Here is a 21,465-nt window from a genome sequence, read left to right on the forward strand (position 1 = left end):
GCAGCCACATGGGTCCCCCCAAGAATAGCCCTGCTGCAGGAATTTTTCAGGCAGGCCAGCGTGCCTTTTGAGAAAGAAAAGGGGAGCGGTCAAAGGCTCAGGACCATTAGTGCCTGGGCATAAATTGGAGCATCACTCAGGGCAGCCCTGACCTGCACAAAAACAAGCTGGCTCCCAACAACCTTGGATTCAAGGAATGCAAGTCATGTCCAGCATCCCCACATCAGCCTTGCTCATCTCCGTACCAGCACAGAATATATTTCCCCTAAAGGCAAGAGACCTGAGCAGGACATACAGGACCTGATTCTCTGTCTTGTTACACAAGCTGAACATCAGTGCAACTGCACTGACTTCAGTTGTTGAATCAGACCTCCCAGTAGTGAACAGAAGGCTAGGAAGGAAGGACTGATGTAGTCAGGTGTGGAGCTGTCTGGAGTACTTACAGAAAATCTCTTAAAATAAAAGGTTTTTGTTGCTGAACTTCTGTGCGCCTACTAAAACGAAAAGCAGAAATACCTACTGGGCTTTATTTTCTTCTATTGTTGCCTATTTAAAAATTAAGTAGCAATAGAAATTTCACACAAGGAAACCTGAACCTTGTAAAAAACAACAGAGGGTCCTGTGGTACCTTTAAGACTAACAGAAGTATTGGAGCATAAGCTTTCGTAGGTGAATGCCCACTTCATCAGACGCAAGTCTTATGCTCCAATACTCGTTAGTCTTAAAGGTGCCACAGGACCCTCTGTTGCCTTTTACAGATTCAGACTAACACAGCTACCCCTCTGATACTGAACCTCGTAAAACTTCTGGACCAAGGGTGCTCAGATAAACATCAGAGGCCTAATTCTGTTGTCACAGCTGTTTTACACCCGTGAGTAGCTCCATGACACCTGATGGACAGGAAATTCAGTTCCCAGTTCTTTAGATGCTTAACTGAATTGACACTCGTAACACCTGTTTCAGTTCTGCCATTGCTAAATTGGGGGCTGATTCACCACTTTTACTCCACTTTTGCACTGGTGTAACTCTACTGATTACAATAAGTTTACATCACCATAAAATGTGAAGTGACTCAGTGGTGAATGAAGCCCACACACTGCAGTGTGTGCAAAAAAACCCTTTAGTTTTCTTTAAAGAACATAACCTTTAAGCCTAAATTGAAAGCTATTTTGTGCTTTTAATTAAACAATATTAGCATTTACTTTTGTTACTCTTTTCTTTTTGAAAGAACAAAGACTGAGAACACAGCTTTACCCAAAGAGGTGTTTTGTCTTACTTACTATAATCACATAAAGGGCTTCATGTTAAAATCTTTCTTCAGTCACAAAATAAGTTTAATACATAGTACAAAATAGATTGGCAATAACATTGCAGTGCCATTTCAAAAGAAGTCAAAATTAAATTCCATTTTAAGCTGATGGCACAATGAGGCCATAAAAGGAGTTAAATGGGTATTTTGGTGAGTAATTATTCAAGCTGATCAAATAATTGATTTAAAGCTACTGCCTGCTACATGTTTCACTGCAGTGGAGTCATGCCAGGCCAGTCAATGCCCCCAGTGACATGTATCTGCTGAACAATACAAACTTTCCTGTCACTGTTATTTTGTTTTTGTTTCTCTATCCCTCCCTCTTCAGCCATCTAAAATTTTATTGGTGGCCCATTGTTTCTCTGGAAGGGATAGATGCACTCAGAAATCAATTGCTATTTCTCTTAATGGAGGCAAGCTCTTTCTGGTTTGTTCCTTAGTATCTCAAATCAGGGTATCAACCACTGCTCTAAAATAGACTGTGAAATAGGCTCCCACTCTGTCCTCAAATGGACACTATATACAACATAAAGTATCTTAGCCATAAAGATACACAAACAGTAATATAAAGCAAAAATGGGAAAAGGATTGGCGCAATCTGAAGGTCCACTCCTGGATTCTGTTATGACTGCAAATTTATTTTCTCCTGCAGCCTTAGTGTGTTCCTCCATGGGAGTAATAATACACTTGTGAGCACAACCATTTTGAGGACAATGTCCAAAGCGTCTCAGCCAGCCTTAGAGAGAGCATGTATTTGAAAACAATTTTCTTACAGTAATTGCCATGATTATATCTTAGGTTCTCAATATGTGTAGAATTTGCTTTACACAGCAGCACGTTCATCTTAAATATTATTCTGCACTCAAAAATAAATGCATTCTTTGGTTACAGAAATTAATTACAGTATCTCTTCATAGATTAATGGAGAGATTATTAGGGAGAAATAAGAGCATGAGAAACATTAACTGGTGAAACTTTTAAAAACACCTCTCTCTAAGATGATCATTTCCACTAAGGTGAGAGCTTCAGTGATTTTTTTCATGTCTCCTTTAAAAAAATAGCAGTTTGATGTTGAATATTGACAAATATACACAGATATATTCCACTATGAAAATAGCTGATTCTTGCTTCTGTCTCTCTCAAAAGCTTGCAGCAATCTGAACCCCCAAATGCAAAGTCATTGGGACAAATGCTGATCTCAGTTACACTGATGTAAATCTGGGATAATTCCATAACTCAGTGGAGTTAGCGCAGATTTATACCAGTGATCAGGATTCAAATCATTTGTATTTTTCCTATTTCCCAGCCCCCTCATCCCCTGCTTTTTCCTGATCTTTGTTTCATCCAGAGCTTCTTTTATTCAAGTTCCTCTTATGTGAATATTTTAAGATGGGTCTTAAAGGTACATAATAGTAGTAGTAATTCTTAGTATTCAATCATGGCAATAATCACTCTCAGACCAGTGACAAGTTTAAAGCCTAACACAGAGATGAAATCCTGGCCCCATTGATTTCAGGTGGAGGGCAACCCTTGGCCCCTGCACTTGATTCATTCTGGGAGTTTAAATCTAACTAAAACGCACTTTCCCCAAATCTGCAAAAACAATGAAAATGTTCTGCACCATGATTCTAACAAAGTTTTTCAACTGAAAACAAATGAAGTGAGCTGGGGCCAACAACTTTAGCTTCAGTCCAGAGAAATTCTAAGGGTTAATTCATCACTCCATATACAGTACCTGAATGCTCACTGCCAACTTTAATAAGTGATGTACATCTAATGTTAGCTTGATGATAAACATGTGAGAGAGTCACACCAGCTAGATTTTTCCTCACTTCCGGCTCTTGTTATGATCACCCACTAATGAGGGGAGAAAGAGTAATACCTAGGTTAGATAGTGAAAAAAGAGAAGTAATGGGAAAAATCCCCTCACTGGAGTAGTTTCCAAGCCCCAACCACCATTACAAAGTTCCTAATAAAAAGAGCCTAAAAGATACAAAATCTAGTGTGGTGTAGTGAGCATAGGACTTCTAAGCCCTAAAGGTCAGTGTCACTCAGGAAACTTGAATATACGTGTGAGCATAAAAGACCTGTGAGATGTATTTACTATGAGTGAAAAAGCAATATGAATTTTAGATGGTTTTAGAGCTATCCTTTCTCAGCTGCCTAAATAAAAATATATCATTGTGCTTGTTTGGAATTTTCAATTTTTTTGAAGGCTTTAGTACAAATCCAATGATACCCGTTTCTTTCAAATAAGCCCTTTACTTTGCATATACCTTCACGTATAAAAAGGTGTGAATTTGTATAGATAATACCATAGGGGCAGTTTTTGTTCCCCTCCCATTTCTTTCAAATTCAAATGGGAGAAATTATAAAAATATTAGGCCTGGTAGACATAAGGCAGCTTGTCGACACTACATGCAAGTCTGTAGGTTACAGTCAAAGGTTTCAATTCTGACAAATACATTCATCTCCAAATTTTGTGACTGGCTTTTACTCATTTATTTTTGAAATTTTCTTTTAATTGGGGATGCTGACATTTCTCTATAAAAAGAGGAAACAAAGAGACAGTAGAACACACATATGATGGACATACAGTGAACGTACAGAAAGGTCTAAACAAAATCTGTTGGAAAATACATGAATGATATTCAAACTAGGGTTTTTTTTTTTTTACTTACATTGGTTTGCAGCAATAGTGGCCATCAATAATTATAACATGATAATGGTATGTGGGAGGATGGGGAAAGGGACTTTAGAATAGAAAAAATGGCATCTCTTTATTCAGCAAGTCTTATACCTGTGTGTTTTCATAGCTATACCTAGTTACATTTGTGACCCTTTGGGGCCATTGGCACATCACAAAAGCTAGTCTAACCTTGACCCTATCATCTCCTATACCACCTTTATGTCTCCTATTTGTCTAACACAAATAGAACTATCTCCCAGCTTTCAACATGCCTGGAAAACATCAGCACCAGCATAAAAAGCAGCTGACTGAAGCTAATCTCTAGAAAAAGAGTGAGGTGGCACAGGCACAGGAAAGAACTCACCACTATAACATCAGTTCTCAGATTGTCTAGCTGTTCCATAGCCTACTGGTCCTTTTGAATTACCCACTGCAACTAAATATACCCAAATAGTTATGTCTGCAAACACACCTATTTCCACTTCCAACTCACTATACCAACATGACCTATCTTATCAGACCTTGACTTTGCCAGGGTGATCCACACATCTTTGATTCCCAAAGTATATTAATGTGATATATTATTAACTAGGAATGAAAGTGCCAACTTTACAAAAAGCTACAACTGGATTCAAATGTGGCAGCCCACTTACTCAGCAATGCTGGCTGTTGCAGGCACATCACTCCAGTTCTCATGGCCCCATACAGGCTCCCTATTGAACTTAGGGTCAAAATAAAAGTTTTTGGTCCCTGTCAGAGAACTGGCTCAAGCTACCTGATGGACCATTTAACTATATGAGACAGGAATAGATTTTCTCTCTCTTCATTCTGAAAGCTGACCATTTATTCCTACTCTGTTTCCTATCTTTTAACCAGTTACCAATCCTTGAGAGGATCTTCCCTCTTATCCCATGACAGCTTACTTTGCTTAAGAGCCTTTGGTGAGGGATCTTGTCAATAGCTTTTTGAAAATCTAAGTACACTATATCCACTGGATCCCCCTTGTCCACATGCTTGTTGACCCCTCAAAGAATTCTAGTAGATTGGTGAGGCGTGGTTTCCCTTTACAAAAAACATGGTGACTCTTCCCCCAACAAATTGTGGTAATCTATGTTTCAGACAATTTTGTTCTTTACTATAATTTCAACCAGTTTTCTTGGTACTGAAGTCAGGCTTACCAGCCTATAATTGCTGGGATCACCTCTAGAGCCATTTTTAAAAATTGGGGTCACATTAGCGACCCTCCAGTCATTTGGTACAAAAGCTGATTTAAATGATAGATTACAGACTACAGTTAGTAGTTCTGCAACTTCAAATTTGAGTTCCTTCAGAACTCTTGGGTGAATACCATCTGGTCCTGGTGATTTATTACTGCTTAGTTTATCAATTTGTTCCAAAGCCTCCTCTAATGACAAATCTGGGATAATTCCTCAGATTTGTTACCTAAAAAGAATGGCTCAGGTTTGGGAATCTCTCTCACATCCTCAGCCGTGAAGACCGATGCAAAGAATTACCATTTAATTTCTCTGCAATGGCCTTATCGTCCTTGAGTGCTCCTTTACAGTGCTCCTCAATCGTTCAGTGGCCCCACTGGTTGTTTGCTTCTAATGTACTTTAAACAAATTGCTATTAGTTTTTGAGTGATTGGCTAGCTGTTCTTCAAATTCTTTTTTGGCACCAAGACCTGAGATGCCAACTGTTCATTTGGGAGTGTGGTGTTTAGATGCTGCTTGTATTATTAGAACTGGGAGCACTGGCTGTTGGGAGTCTGAAAGGACAGGAAACAGGAAGGAGGGGAGAGAAGTTGAGGAGACTGAGTGAGAGTTACGGGGGGTGCAGCTGCAGCTTGGTAAAGAGGTTTCCACTGTAAAAATAAAGTCCTGTTGAAGCTTGTTAGTACCTGGCCTGGTTGATACAACGTTTTGGTGACGAGAATGGATCTTCTGCCTCTGAACCCACCTGCACCCTTTCTGCAATGCCCAGGTGAGCCTCCAATTGCTTTTATTGTCTGGATCCATATATTTGAGACTTATCTGCTTGCAATCAGTGCTACTGAGATTTCTGAAGTAAGAAAGCATGCTCTGCTAATCCACTGTCTTGGAGCAGAAGGGCAGCGTATATTTTACACTTTTCCCCTTGCAGATGGTAAATATGAGACTGCACTCACTGCATTAAAGAACTTTTTTGTGCCAAAAGTTGCTACAGACTTCGCCAGCGTGAGCAGAAACCAGGGAAGACTATAATGCCATATATTGCTTTCCTGAGGAGTCTGATTGTAGCTTGTGAATTTGGGAATATGGGAGATGAGATGATTAGAGACCAGCTCATTGAGAAAACAACCATGCTTCGTGTAAGAGAACGCTTACTTCTAGAACCACAACTTACACTAGAAAAAGCAATAACCATTGCTACTCAGATTGAGTCAGCTACAGCTGAAGCCAAAATAATGAGCAAAGATACAGGAGGCACAGGCCAGGCTGTGATTCCTTTGCAGAAAAGTTCACTATCGCTGCAGACAAACAATTGCAAGAGGAAAACTAATAAAAAGCCACTGAATCAGCAAATGCAAAATACATTAAAAGCATGCTTTCGCTGTGGATCCCCACAACCTCTTGCAAGCTACACAGGATGCCCAGCAAAAGTAGCTCAGTGAAATCATTGCAAAAAGATTGGGCATTTTGCTAAAGTATGTCGCAGTAGCCAGTTCAATCAACAGGTGCTTGCAGTTACAATACCAGATGTTACTGTGCTGAGTGTGGACAAAATCACTACTGCACATATTCCAGAACAGATAAAGTGCACTGTAAATGTTTTCACCATATCCTCAGGCAAATCACACTCTATTCAGCTAATGTTGGACACTGGCTCAGCAGTATCTATACTACCTGATTCCATCTATTTGCATTACTTTAAAGATGTGCCTCTTACTGAACCCAAACTTCACTTGGTATGCTATTCGGAACCATATTCCAGTGCATGGCTGCCTCCCAGCAATAGTTACTTTTGGTGATTATGGTGTAACTGCAGAGTTCTACATTGTCCACAAAGGCACTCCTATCCTTGGCAGAGATTTATTGGCTGCTTTAAACCTCAGGGTAGTTAATGGACGAATTGATCTTCCTCAGCAAAGCACTCTTGCGGTACACACACCAGTTTCAGTTGGGACCCAACACCAGATTGAGGAGAAACTTGACTGTGCTTATGGGTTTCTGCATAAAGTTAAAATGTGGAATAATGTGATGCCTGTACGACAAATTACGGCACTTACCATTTCCAGTCAGGGAAGCTGTTTCAGAGGAACTTAGAAAACTTGTTCAAAAGGACATTATTGAAGAGATTAACTCCTCGGAATGGGTTTCACCTGTAGTAGTGACGCAGAAGAAGGATGGAGGCATTCGCCTTTGTGTGGACTTAAGGGATCCAAATAAAGCTATTGTGATTGACAGCCATCTTCCTCACATAGAAGAACTCCATGGAACAAAGATGTTTTCTACTCTTGATTTAGACTCAGACTCATAGACTTTAAGGTCAGAAGGGACCAGTATGATCATCTAGTCTGTCCTCCCGCATGATGCAGGCCACAAAAGCTGACCCACCCCCTTTCCCTTGACTCGGCCGTTGAAGTCCCCAAATCCTGTGATTTAAGGACTTCAAGTCGCAGAGAATCCTCCAGCTAGCGACCCCCGACCCATGCTGCGGAGGAAGGTGAAAAACCTCCAGGGCCTCTGCCAATCTACCCTGGAGGAAAATTCCTTCCCGACCCCAAATATGGTGATCAGTAGAACCCCGAGCATGCAGGCAAGAGTCTCCAGCCAGACCCTCATTGACCACTGATACTATTTACCAGCGATGGCACACTGTTGATTAATTGACTAAAATCACGTTATCCCATCAAACCATTCCCTCCATAAACTTATCAAGCTTAATCTTAAAGCCAGAGAGGTCTTTGATTTGCAGAGCGCATACCACCAGGTTATGTTGCATGAAGACAGCAGAGACCTCACAGCATTTATTACATGAGGGACTATTTCATTTTAAATGTGTTCCATACGGTCTCGCATCAGCCCCAAGTGCCTTCCAAAAAATGATGTCATTGATTCTGAAGGATCAATATGGAGTTCAGTGCTATTTGGATTATATTATCACGTTTGGAAATACTACTGAGGAGCCTGACAATAACCTGCTGTCTGTACTAAACTGCATCAGCAAAGCAGGCCTCAAGCTCAATAGGTCCAAATGCAAATTTAGATAAACTGAACTCTCCTTTCTGGGGCATACAATTTCATAGGCTGGACTAAAACCTGATCCAGATCATATCCTGGCAATTTCAAATGCTCCTCCTCCAACAGATTTGCAAACTTTATGTTCCTTCTTGGGTCTTACCTCCTGGTATGCAAAATTCATTCCCAATTATGCTTCTGTCATTGAACTGTTACAAGAATTACTACGGAGAAGTTCGACCTTAGTGTGAACAACGGATGCACAAGCTAGTTTCAAAATTGTGAAAGACTTGATTGTACATAGTCTAGTACTTGCACTATTCAGTCCCGCATTGTCCACAATTGTAACTACTGATGCTTTTGATTAGGGACTTGGGGCTGTCCTCACACAACTTCATGAGGACAACACAAAGAGGACTGTTGCATTTGCTTCAAGGACAAGGACATTTCTCACGTAATGCTGAGAGAAAATATTCTACAGTTGAAAGAGAAGCACTTGCTTGTGTCTGGGCTATTGAAAAATGGAGAACTTACCTGTGGGGCCGCACGTTCAAGTTGTGCACAGACCACAGCCCTTTGACGACGTTGCTCACCACGAAAGGACTGGGAAGAGCAGGATATCATATTGCTCGATGGTCTGCAAGACTACTCTCTTTCAATTATGAACTGGAATATAAGCCTGGAAACAAAAATGTGGTAGCTGATTGCCTTTCTCGCCTGCCTTTGCCTTTACCAGATGGTCCACCGGAGGTTGAGGATGTAGTAGTTGCGCTTATTACAAGAACTCTTACTGCAGTTACAAGAAAAGAATTTCAAGCTGCTTGTTCAGCATGTCCAATTCAACAAAAACTATGGGAATTTCTGACAAAGAGATGGCCCAGTAACCCTAAAAACCTTGACCCAGTTTTGCTGCCTTATTTTAGAGTTCAGAATGAACTTTCTTTGCTCGATGGCTGTTTGCTATGAGGTACACACCAGCTACTTGTGCCAGAAGAATTACAGTCAAAACTCATACACCTGGCACATGATACTCATCAAGGAATTGTCAGAACCAAACAATGACTACGGGATCTGTATTGGTGGCCAGGGATGGACTGAAGCACTCAAAAATCCTATGTCACTTGCCAAATGCATGATAAGACAGCAATGACATGTAACCCTCCATTACAGCCTGTTCCTCTTCCTGAATCTGCGATTGACATTGTAGGACCCTTTGATACTGCTCCAATTGACTGTCATTATGCCATCACTTTAATAGACTATTTCAGTAAATGGCCTGAGGTAGTGTTTACATCGCAAATCTCTTCTGCTACAGTAATTAAGTTCCTCTCTTCAGTTTTTAGTAGGGAAGGTAACCTCAAAGAACTGGTTTCCGATAATGGTAGTCAATTTACTTCCCTGGAATTTGAAACCTTTCTAGCAGAGAGGAACATTTTACACAGAAGGTCATCCCTATATTACTCTCAAGCCAACAGGGAAATCGAACAGTTTAACAGAAGTTTGAAAGAGAGATTGCAAACAGCTAAACTGGAAGGGCGATTGTGGATACCCTTCACTACTGATTTCTTGCAAGCATACTGGGCTACACGACATGCCACAACGCAAATATCACCCGCAGAGTTACTGCATGGGAAACAGATGAATACTAAACTAAACATTGCTGGATTGTTAAAGGCACGACCTGATGCCCCAAACAAGGATGATGTGAGAAAAACAGTTGAACAGAACCAAAGTATAAGGCTTTCACAAACAAGCAGCAGGGCGCTAAGAGACAAAAGTTTGAGTGTGGTTTCTTTGTTAGAATATGAAAACCTGGAATCTTACGCAAAGGGGACCATAAATTCACAGCTCCTCTTAAAATCATAGAGAAGAAGGGACCTTACACCTATTGACTTTCTGATGGGCGGGTATGGAATGCTTCTTATCTTGCACCTGCCTATGCACCAAGAGGAAATTATGTCAACACCCAGTCTGCATTGGATAACTTCACCGTAGAACCAACACAACAAGACATTGCACTGGAATCCCGGATTGAGAAGCGGCCTGTCAGATACAAACGACCACCTGCCTGGACTAGAGACTATGTTATGTAGTATCTACAGTGTTTTCAGTGTAATATTTTTGCCAATAATATAGTGTCTTGTTTCATATTTGTTCCTGTGGTTAGAACAACAATGTTTATTTTATTTGGGAAAGTTTCTTAAGAGAGGAGGGAATGTGGTGTTTAGATGCTGCTTGTATTATTAGAACTGGGAGCACTGACTGTCGGGAGTCTGAAAGGACAGGAAACAGGAAGGAGGCGGGAGGAGTTGAGGAGGCTGAGTGAGAGTTACAGAGGGTGCAGCTGCAGCTTGGTAAAGAGGTTTTCACTGTAAAAATAAAGTCCTGTTGAAGCTTGTTAGTACCTGGCCTGGTTGATACAACAGGAAGGAGCTGGAGTGAGAATTGGGAACCTCTAAAGGTGGGAGAGAGGAAAGGCATATGATTTAAAGGAAAATATATTAAATTAAATGCCTGGATTCACAAGCTTTTCTGAGCAAAATACTGCATGTTTGTGTATACTGAACAGCAAATAGCTATTTTCCAAGTAAATAAAGCAGCAATTGCAGAACAGTCTGTATTCACTATGCATGTACTTGGAATTATGTGTGAAAAAATATACTCATTCAAGACTAACTGCAGAGAGTCCACAGAAATCACTATGTTGGTATGGATTTTCATTGTGATATTTAATGCAAACTGGACAGACTGCAAAGTCAGAGATCCTTAACTCAATGGCAATAAGGAAAGCAGGAATATTGGAGTTAGTTTTGTTTTTACTCCCTCACACGCTATCTGGGCACCATGGTTACAATGTCATTTCTAATGCTGCACCATTCCCATTAAGCCAAATATCCTTAACCCAAAATAAAACAAAAGACACGAGACCAGATTTTTCTGAGAGTGTCCTGGGCCATATTTTCAAAAGACTTCAGCACCTAAAATCAGGAGTCTGATTTTCAGAAGTGCTCTGCTCTCCTTTGTGATACTCATGGCCAGATTTTCAAAGGTGCTCATCAGTCAACATGATGGGGAAATCGGGCCATTTATTTTTATACCAAAATAGGAGCTGAGCACTTGGAAAATCTGACACAGATTGGAGGTGCAGAGCACTTTGAATATTCTGGACTAACGGATGGGTCCAGCCCCTTCCATGTGTATGGAAGTTTCAATACAAGAGAACAAGGGAAGATGTCAGGAACTCGTGTATTTTTAGGGGCTCTATGTGGGTAGATCCGAGCCAGGACTGGTGGATCTCTTGGCTATTGCCCCCAACAGAAAGTACAATGGCCTTTGTGGCTATTTCAGTACTGATGATGAGTATTAAATGCGAAGCTGATCCATTTCAGCAATGAATACCACTCCCCCTCTTGAAGAAATGTTACCTTTTTGTCCCCTCTTGAAGAAATGTTACCTTTTAAGACCTAGGAACTGAAATGTGAAAAAAATATGATTGCCCCTCCCCCCACACACTTGGAAAGATTTCTCTGTTTGCACATTGAGTACATATTAATTTGCTGTACCAGGAGGAACAAACTACTCTCCCTCAACAACCGAGCTAAAGCTACTTTAAGCACATCCTTTTTTTACCACATTGTCGATTCAATTTCTCACACTTTTTTCTTCTCTCATCTACATTTCAGTAAAGTCTCACCTTTCTCTTGCCCAATGCCACAGGCTAATCTGTAACAAACAAACAGAAAAGTCAGTCCAAAATTGTGAAGCAGGAATGAGGGGGAAAAAATCATCAAGAAGATATACATGTTGTACACAATTTATTACCCTGGCTCCTACCGTCATAGGCTCAGGAGGTTGTTACGGTTCACCTAGCAATTCTAAGTTAGGGAAACACAGGAACTGCCTCTATTGCTGTCACTCCTGTGGCCCATGTCAATGAAGCCACCTAAGCACCTGAAATGTATAACACTTCCCTTCGGCAGAAGGGCACTGTGAGCATAAATGAATGAATGCTTGAGAGATACTCGGATAATACAATGATGGGGGCATGTAAATAGATATAAATATAGTTCAGAGCTCTCTCTCAGAAATTACAGGGTTAATATAGGCCAGCTGGAAACACTACAGTCTCACCTTTCTCAAGGAGCAGGACCATGTCAGGGATGCAGCATTTAATTGATCTCCTCCCACTAGCTCTGTGTGCTTTTTGTAAATATTAGTTAGTAGGTATTAGGGCATTTCACACTCATCCTTTTTGTTCACATTTAATATATATTTTAAAACAACATACATTAGTGAATTGTGAGAGAAAGAAAAATCAAAGTCTGATCCCGTTTCTACCAATTCAACTATAATGAGGAGCAATAAAAGTAGAGGAACTGAGAATTATTGCTCCTCTTCATAAAGAGAACATACAATAAAATTTATGTAAATATACAATAAATATAATTTGCTAACATGTAATACCTCAAAGAATGTGAGGGCTACTGTATGGTGAAAAGGAAGATGTTGTTAATATAGGTAGGAGAGGAAGATAAGAAAAGATTTCAATTCACCTACGATCACTTTACAATGACATGTGTAAAAATAGCTATTTAACGCACCTTCAAATTTATTCTCTCATATTCCTGTGGCACTCACTGTAGTAGTATCTGAAGAGTTAAATGTAATAATTGAATACCATTTATGATCTACATCTGAAACCTGGACAGAATATTACAGATGAAAGGATACTATAAAGCAGGGGTCGGCAACGTTCAGCACACGGCTTGCCAGGGTAAGCACCCTGGCGGGCCGGGCCAGTTTTATTTACCTGCTGACGCGGCAGGTTCAGCCGATCGCGGCCCCCACTGGCCGCGGTTCGCCGTCCCGGGCCAATTGGGGCAGCGAGAAGCCACGGCCAGCACATCGCTCGCCTGCGCCGCTTCTCGCCGCCCCCATTGGCCCGGGACGACGAACCGCGGCCAGTGCGGGCCGCGATCGGCCGAACCTGCCGCGTCAGCAGGTAAATAAAACTGGCCCGGCCCGCCAGGGTAAGCACCCTGGCGAGCCGCGTGCCGAATGTTGCCGACCCCTGCTATAAAGAATAGAGACAGATCTACACCAAATACTCTTTGTCTTGGATATAGGGAATATTTATGGATTTGGTCCCTGCAAGACAGTAAACCAATGTCAGGGCTGGCTCCAGGCACCAGCTTGGCAAGCAGGTGCTTGGGGCGGCCACTTCGGAGAGGGGCAGCATGTCCAGCTGTTCGGCGGCAATTCGGTGGACGGTCCCTCACTCCTGTAAAGGACCTCCCGCCGAATTGCTACCGCAGATCGCAATCGCGGCTTTTTTGTTTGTTTGTTTGTTTGGCTGGCTGCTTGGGGCGGCCAAAACCCTGGAGCTGGCCCTGCCCAATGTAATAAGCAAGCACAACATTTTCTACATATCAAATCAATATATGACTTAACTATCTTTTCAGTGCTACATTCTAAGAATTGCTATCTGAGAACACGTCTTAGTTAAGCATAGAAACAATATCAAAAAACAATCTCATGAAAAAGGACAAATAGTAATTTAATTGATGGAGAGTGAACAGCATGCAGTAGTAATAACTAATACATGGCCCCAGTTAGAACCACCACCAAAAAAAGACTGGCAGCACTTGATCTCATTTAGCATCAGTCTGCATGCAAAAAAATATTGAATTCAAACTGCAAAAGCCAAAAGTAACTTCTACTGCAATTTTAGCTGGCAGCAGTGCAATGCTACAGAATGCATAACAACCAACCACAGCTTTACAGTGCTATTATATCCTTTCCAAGTGAATTCTAGGGAGCTTCATGATTTAAAAAAAAAAAAAAAATCTGTTTCTAAGTCAAAGTAAAAACTAGAATTCAAAACAAACCCCAAAATGAGCTCTTCTTTTGGGAGGTTCAAAAATGGGTAGGTAGTATCTTAAAATGTCATTTTAAGAGAAAAATAATTCAGACCTTTGCGTTTTTTTCTAGCAAGGGACAGAAATTAAAGTGCCAAACTACCACACAAGAAGCTATTTTTGTGGTACTTCTGGCTAAAACAGGAAATCCCCCAAATTCTCACAATAAAGCCAGCTATCAAGGTTTTCTATTCAGTTTGGCAGACTCAAGAGGTTTCCTAACTTTGGGGCACTTTTCCTGACTTAACCTTACTGATTGAAATGCATCAGATAAAACAGTTCCCATGTTCTTCTTTTCAACCATAAATTAGTTCCAGCATTGGGAAAGAAAGTCACGGAGGAGTAAGGCCCTTTGGCATTACGTATAGGTGTATAAACATAGAATAAGATGTAAGGGGAAATAGAACTGATATGTAGAGTTAAATCCAGATATACCAATCTCAATGATAGATCATGAACATATGGAGAAAGCAAATCCATTATTTCATAAATCAAAAGATCCATGGGCAATTACTGAATCACTATCCATTATGCAATAAGGCTAGCCTCGAGTCATTTTCTGTGAGGTGCTGAGCATCCTTGTCTCTCAGCAAGGTTACTGGGAGTTATGGGTACTAAGCACCTCTGGCCTCTTTCAGGATTAGACCCTAAATCATAAGTCCTTAAAGTAATTATATAGTGGTTGGGCCAAATCCATCCTCTGATTTAAGTACATTGATTTCAGTGGAGTTGAAATCAATGCAATTAAACCCGGGATGGATTTGGCCGATTATGTTTAACAGAAATCAAGGGAGTTGACTGGCAGTGATATACTGAACAAATAATCAGGTGTGGTTGCAGTTCAGCAAAATGGCCCATGAGGACCATGCATCTGGACATACTGTACTGCTATGCAACACCAAAAAACCACTTGCCACCCTGTCCCAACGCACAAACCCCATTTACCAAGCACATGTCATCCCATTTGCTAGAAATCAGAATGCTTTTATATCCAAGAAAACCAGTTCTGAGATGGTAAGAATATGAAATGAATTATAAGCAGTCAGTGCCCCCTGAATTCCTGAAGGAATTCAGAAAGAACTACAAAAGGTGGTCTCTATTACTCACAAATCCTATGGACATATCAGCTGCTCTTTCCTGCTAACAAGGTAGTTTGTGTCTGAGACTACCTGTCTCCAGAACTTTCCTAAACACCAAGCCTGCCATCATGGGGAAAAGGAAGGGCACTCCTGTACTCCAAGATTGTGGCTTCTCAGAGAGCAGCCTTTGGGTATTCAGCACTAGCTGGCACCAAACATGTCTGAGGCTTGTTTTTCTATCTAGAAGAACATGAAGGGGCCCTTTCTTGTCACTTTCATCTTCCACTAACAGCATAATGAATGTTTACAATGCAGGGAAGATTTTAATTTAGGAGAAACGTTTTAAACATTTTGCTTTTATCATCAATCTAATAAACTCTAGGGCATCCAAATGTAACCTTCTACCCGATTTAACAGTGGGCATGGGAATACTTCAAATGTATCTGCTGAAGGAAAAAGAATACTCCAAGTACCACCTACATATTACCTAACAATAGACACCAAAGCAAACAGGTGCTGTGAATACTGATGAGCAATGGAGAGAGCAAATTCAACCTTTAAGGGTATGTCAACACTGCCATTAAAAAAAAAAAAAAAACATGACTGATCCATGCCAACTGACTTGGGCTCCCGGGACTAAGGCTAAGGGGTGTTTAACTGCAGTGTACATGTTCAGTCTTGGGCCAGAGCCCAGGCACTAGGACCTGTGAAGTGGGAGGGTCACAGAGTTCAGGCTCCAGCCTGAGCCTGAATGTCTACACTGCAATTAAACAGCCCTTTAGCTCGAGCCCTGTGAGCCTTAGTCAGCGAGCACGGACCAGCCACGGGTGTCTAATTGCAGTGTAGACACATCCTACGGTAGTATGGCGGCACTTCCAGTGAAAAGGCATACCAGCCATTGGATAAAGGTTCTTGTGCATTGCAAGGTAAAGGGAATTCAACAGAACTCTACTCCCTCCTCTGCCACTTCTAGAAGCAGAGGCATAACAGATCAAAATATGTACCTTCACTGGCAGCATGCCAGCACTTCTCTGCCAGAAATTACCAACCAACTTTCATCCCCTCACAAGTCACTGAGGTAGTGTTTGTTCTTCTGAAGTGAATTCCTGACTGCTTTGTAATAGCAATTTAAGATTGCTGTGGAATTGTGCTATGAAAAATACTATCACCCATTCCCCTGCTATTAAACTAATATGACTATTTTACTGCTGTTATTTGTACACCTATTTAATGATTTTCTTTATTAGCAACATTGTTATTATTAAACTGCATTTTGCAGTTCTTATAGACACGGTGCTGAGTGTAACATCCTGTTTCAATCAAATTACAGTGTGTTTTGATCACTGTCAGACTGTTCATACAGAAAAGGGTTTGCCACCACAGGATAGGGACAGCTGAGTTTCATAACAGGCTTCCAATAACCAAGCAGAGACATAGTACCATGAACATTGTTCTAGGTGAGTTTAGAGGAAAATATAAACTTTCATTATGACGGGTGAACCTCAACTATCTAGGGTCAGTGCCTGAAGTCCAGACTTAGACAAAATGCTCATTGAAATCAAACAGCTAAATATCTGGCCTTTAGAGGATAGATTTACATAAGCCTGCAGAAGAGTGAGCACTTACCTGAACTTATTCAAAACCTGATTTGTCTATATAAGATGGGCTAGAAATCTTGTGAAATCTCCAGTATTTATTACACAACTCTGCAGCTAACTGATAGAGGCGCACGCTTGCACCCAGATAGATCACTGGGGCTTTACAAGAGACCTCAGGAGTGCCTGCATGTTGTCAATTAGAGAATCACAGGGCCTTAGATTGCAAGCTTTTTGGAGGAGAGACTGTCTTCATATGTATTTGCACAGCACCTAGCACAATGGGGCCCGAGTCTTGACTGAGGCCTATGGGTGCAACTGCAATATAACATTTTATAAATAATATTTGTTCATCATTTCTGATGCATAGGAAATACTAGGAGAACATATTTTGGTCCTTCCAAAAGCAGGATGTGCAAAAGCATGTAAAAACTGACAACAAAAGTTATCCAAACTTTTCCAAACTTTAGAAGAAGTCCCCTTAGGTACACTTAGGGTTGACATTTTTACAGAGTTGCTGGTCCCTCCTCTAATAAACCTCATCCTGGAGTTGTTATTCATTCAGTAGCTAGTGAAGTCAATGGTGCTTATTACAGTAGTAAATACATCTTAAATCAAACCTCAGATGTTTGCAATTGTTCACAGCACCAAATAATGATCATTTAGAGAAATCACTAGGATTTGAGAAACACCAAATATAAACAAAAAGGATATATTAAAAAAAAATATTTGCTTCAACAGCTTTAGGTTTTCTTTGCAGTGACACATCATGGGCCAGATCCATGGCTGTTGCATATCAGCACAGATTCAGCTGAGGATCTGGACCCCTATATTTATGAAAAATCTACACATTTCAGTTAATAAAAATGTGCAATAATCACCACACATGAAACTTTGTTCTTTTTGGCCTCTGTAAATCCCAGAAGTAAAATCAACATCATTATGTGCACCATTTGTTACGTCAATGCAAATATGTTTAATATTAGGTTTCTCTGAAGAGGCCTCACAAAACTATAACAATAAAGTGTTGCAAGGAAGATGATATCACCAAATGCCAAATAGGAATAAATGGCAACTGCCCACATTTCTCATCAAGTAATTGCTCACTGACTTCAGCACCAGCAAACAGGTTACACAGAGATTGCCCTGCATACACTACAACTCGAGAGGAAAGCACTTCTAAAGAAATCTCCTGGTAGAAAACTTATTACCACTCATGATCTTTTCTTTGCCTCAGCTAAGCAGTTTCACACAGCAGGATAATAGGTTCCCCTTTTTGCTAAAGCAACTGTTCCTGCAAAGCTGCTCTGTTTGGGTTCCAGCCTACACATTAACCCATATGTTTGCAAGAACTACTAAATGCCACATACAAAACGGCCTTCTGATGAAACAGATTAAAGCACAATCTCCTCCCAGTGAATGACATATTGATAGCACTGTATTGTTTTTAACTTCCATCATGATCGCAAGAAAATCGCTCCATTGTTTAGATAGTCAGTACAATTGAGGAATAAAAAAATTGCTCGAATATAGTGTTCCATTGTTTCATTTCCTTTTGTATACCTCCAAATCCCCATTTTTAGAGTCCCACTTACTTTTCTGTTGAACGGAACATCCAGCATGGTTTCAGAGGAATAGCATAAGTAACAGCTGCATTTTACAATCTACGATTCAAAACCCTGATATTAAAAATTGAAATGTAATTTAGATTGAAATCTCCCTGCCTGAATATTGATTCTTATTGACAACTTTAATCATTGCATTTGTGTGCTATTTATTTTCAACATTGGGTCACATAGGACTGTAACTGATCATGTGCCACTCAAATCATTCTCTAAGTTTTTTGATTTTTTTCCTGGAGTTACACTGATCGCATATGGCATTCAAATGTCGACTTCAACTTTCTATTCATACCTTGGCAAATTGCAGTGGGAAGTAAAATCCAATTTTAAATCATGAGCTATTTACTGAAGTTCACATATGTATGCAAGCACTGCTTTTCTTGTTAAGATGACAGATTTCCTTTTTAATGCTTTTGGGCCAGATCCTCGGTTGCAGCTTCGGATCTGCCCCTTTATCTTTGCCAAAGTATATTAGTTTTTTATGAAATATGGAAATATGTGATAATTCCCTTTCTTTCTCTCATTTTAACTAACAGATACATTGGCAGCCAATGAATCCCTCATAAAGCATTTCACTCAGGAGCCCATTTAAGATGAAAAATTACATCTGGAAAAGTTGGCTCTGTTCCCCCCCCCCCTTTTAAATTCAACTCCAGTGTAATTTAGCAAAGAATATACAATTTTAAGAAAAGTAAAATTATTCATCTGAATTTCACAAGACTGATACTGAATATTTCTTCAGTCTACTTATTAAATCAAAAGGGATCCATGGATAATTACTGAATCACAACACAAAGACTCAAAAGGGAATTGCAAGATATTTCAAAGAATACTGGAGTGATTCACAGTGATTGGGACTGATGAATATTAAAATCTAAATCAGAAATATTAAAAAAGACATGAAGATGAGTAAGACATTCCACCACTCTGGCATATTTCACCTACATTCAAACCTTTGGTAAGCCTGCAACTTCACGCTCTGCATTCTGACCCATTTCTTCTCACACACACCTGCAGCCGTGATGTACTCATATTCAAACATGAGTTAAATATGAACTCCCATCATCCCTTAGATTAGGGGGCAGTTAGAGCTTAAAATGGGAAGTTATCACCCATAGTAGTGTTATTTGCAGATTTTATGGCAAGATGCTAGGAATAAGTGGATGGATGTATTTCCCTGATACACACCGACATACACACTGTGATTACATGCCCCGGGGACATCGAAGTTTACTGAGTACTTATTAACAAACAGAGAAATGTTAGTTATTTGTTGATAAGCATCAGGAAGCTAGAAAGCTTATGTCAACAGTAGTGTCATTTGACAATGTCTTCACCGAACATACCTAGTCTGTACACAGTATTACTTTCCATTAGCGAACAATGTGACAGTAGGATAGTGTGTTATAGCTTTACCTTTCCTTTGCTGCACATGCTATGCCTCCAGCACTGTGAACATACTCTCTTCTAGGAAAATTTATATCTCAGAATGCTGCATAGTCAGCCCTGATTTTAACCTGTAACAGACAATGTTCCTATTTTGCCCACGGTTTATTGTACTCACACAGTAGAGAGTAATGTTTCTAGATTTCAATAACTTTTTAACATGTTTTCAGGCATCCTGCTGCCACTGCAGCATCTTTCCTGTGTTTAAGATGAAAAACAATAAACCTTAAGATAGGCTATGTTCAGATGTAAAACCCTCACTGCAGTAAGACTGTTCCAATGTTTATTTTATTTTTGCACTCTAATGGGGAAAACATTTATTATGCTCTCAATTTCTGTTCTCTGGCTCCCTGATTTGCACAGATACACAGTCCCCTTGTTATAATAGCACTGTATATCAAGCTTATTGTTGTGAAACATTTTGTTTCATCACAAAAGCTTTAGGTTATTGTAGAGCAATCAGCTTTCCTGTGAAAAAGGTAAGGGCATAAATAAGCTGGAGTAACCAAGTAAAGAGTCAGAATCTCTCAAAGTATCTGGGGTGGAGGTAAGGGGAAATGGAATAATTTGAAGAAGAGACACTCTGAACTTACAACCATGGAAGAAGCTGGAATCTCTATGATTTAAGAGAGAAGAATGAATCTTAAAGACGAACAGCAGACAAAACAAGAGAACTCCAAGTAAAATAGCTTTCTGTACTCACCTAGTGCTGAAAACTAGAACAGGGAAAAAAGGCAGCAAGTAACAAGCTGAGATGAATTTCATATTGTAGATTGTCTTTTGATTTTTTTTTCTGTGTTTCTTTCTCTGTATCCTCTTCTTTCTCTCCCCGTGCTTCTGATTTCCACAGCTCTTCTTCTCAGAGCAGCATGCACCGGTGTGCAAAGGTCTGTAGATCTGGAAAAGGAGACAGACCAACAGACTGACTAATGAAGGGAGCTTAGAGTGGGATTTGAGCTTCAGGAGTGATGTCACAGGCAATGGAGCTGCTGCTGCAAGCCTACTGCCTGATAGGCTGTGATTATTCAACACAGTGACTCTATTGATGTCCTGAACGATTTGTTAGTACTAGCAGTTTAAGTGGCAACTAGGGAGGGAAAACACAGTGGATGGCACTTAACTCTAAGGTTATAAGAGTGCATCTCTGACTTGTAGATTTTGCCTGGAAGAGTGAAGAAAAACAATACATAACAAATCTACTCTAGTTATAAGTTATATTGCCTACCAGAAAGGGACCTGTACAAAGTTCATTGTAGAAAAGTAGGTACTACTTATTTAAAGTAACAGACAATCAACTTGATGCATCCTGCCTAGAAAAGCTGTCCTCTGCAAAGTAGGAATTAAACCTTATTGTTCTAATTTGATATTCATACAATCACAGCTTGATGCTAGTAGTAAAATGAGAAGAGAGGAAATAGGTTTATATATTTTGGAACATTTATGTCATCTTTACAAAACCTTAATTGTCAAGAGAAACTCTTAAAAGGCTTCAGATTTGTGTTTTTTTTCCCTTTCTGTGTTTATGGGCTTTCTGATCTTGATTTAAACAAGTCAGTGGTTGATAGAGGTGCTTTCAGATTTTAATCA

General features: G+C 40.2%; 1 protein-coding gene across 3 annotated transcripts in view; it reads right to left on the minus strand.

The window, feature by feature from the left end:
- LUZP2 (leucine zipper protein 2) overlaps positions 1-20,814 on the minus strand; it is a 353,057-nt gene extending 332,243 nt beyond the window's left edge. For 2 of the 3 annotated variants that reach the window (XM_054028626.1, XM_054028623.1), the window contains exon 1: positions 20,582-20,811. In XM_054028626.1, coding sequence (XP_053884601.1) covers positions 20,582-20,643 — 62 coding nt within the window. In that variant the 5' untranslated portion in view covers positions 20,644-20,811. Of the gene's footprint in view, positions 1-20,581 lie in introns of all 3 variants that reach the window. The other variant, XM_054028624.1, reaches the window with a different exon arrangement.
- Between the last annotated feature and the right edge of the window lie 651 nt (positions 20,815-21,465).

The sequence above is a fragment of the Malaclemys terrapin genome, chromosome 4, assembly GCF_027887155.1.
Source record: "Malaclemys terrapin pileata isolate rMalTer1 chromosome 4, rMalTer1.hap1, whole genome shotgun sequence".
Lineage (NCBI taxonomy): Eukaryota > Metazoa > Chordata > Testudines > Emydidae > Malaclemys > Malaclemys terrapin.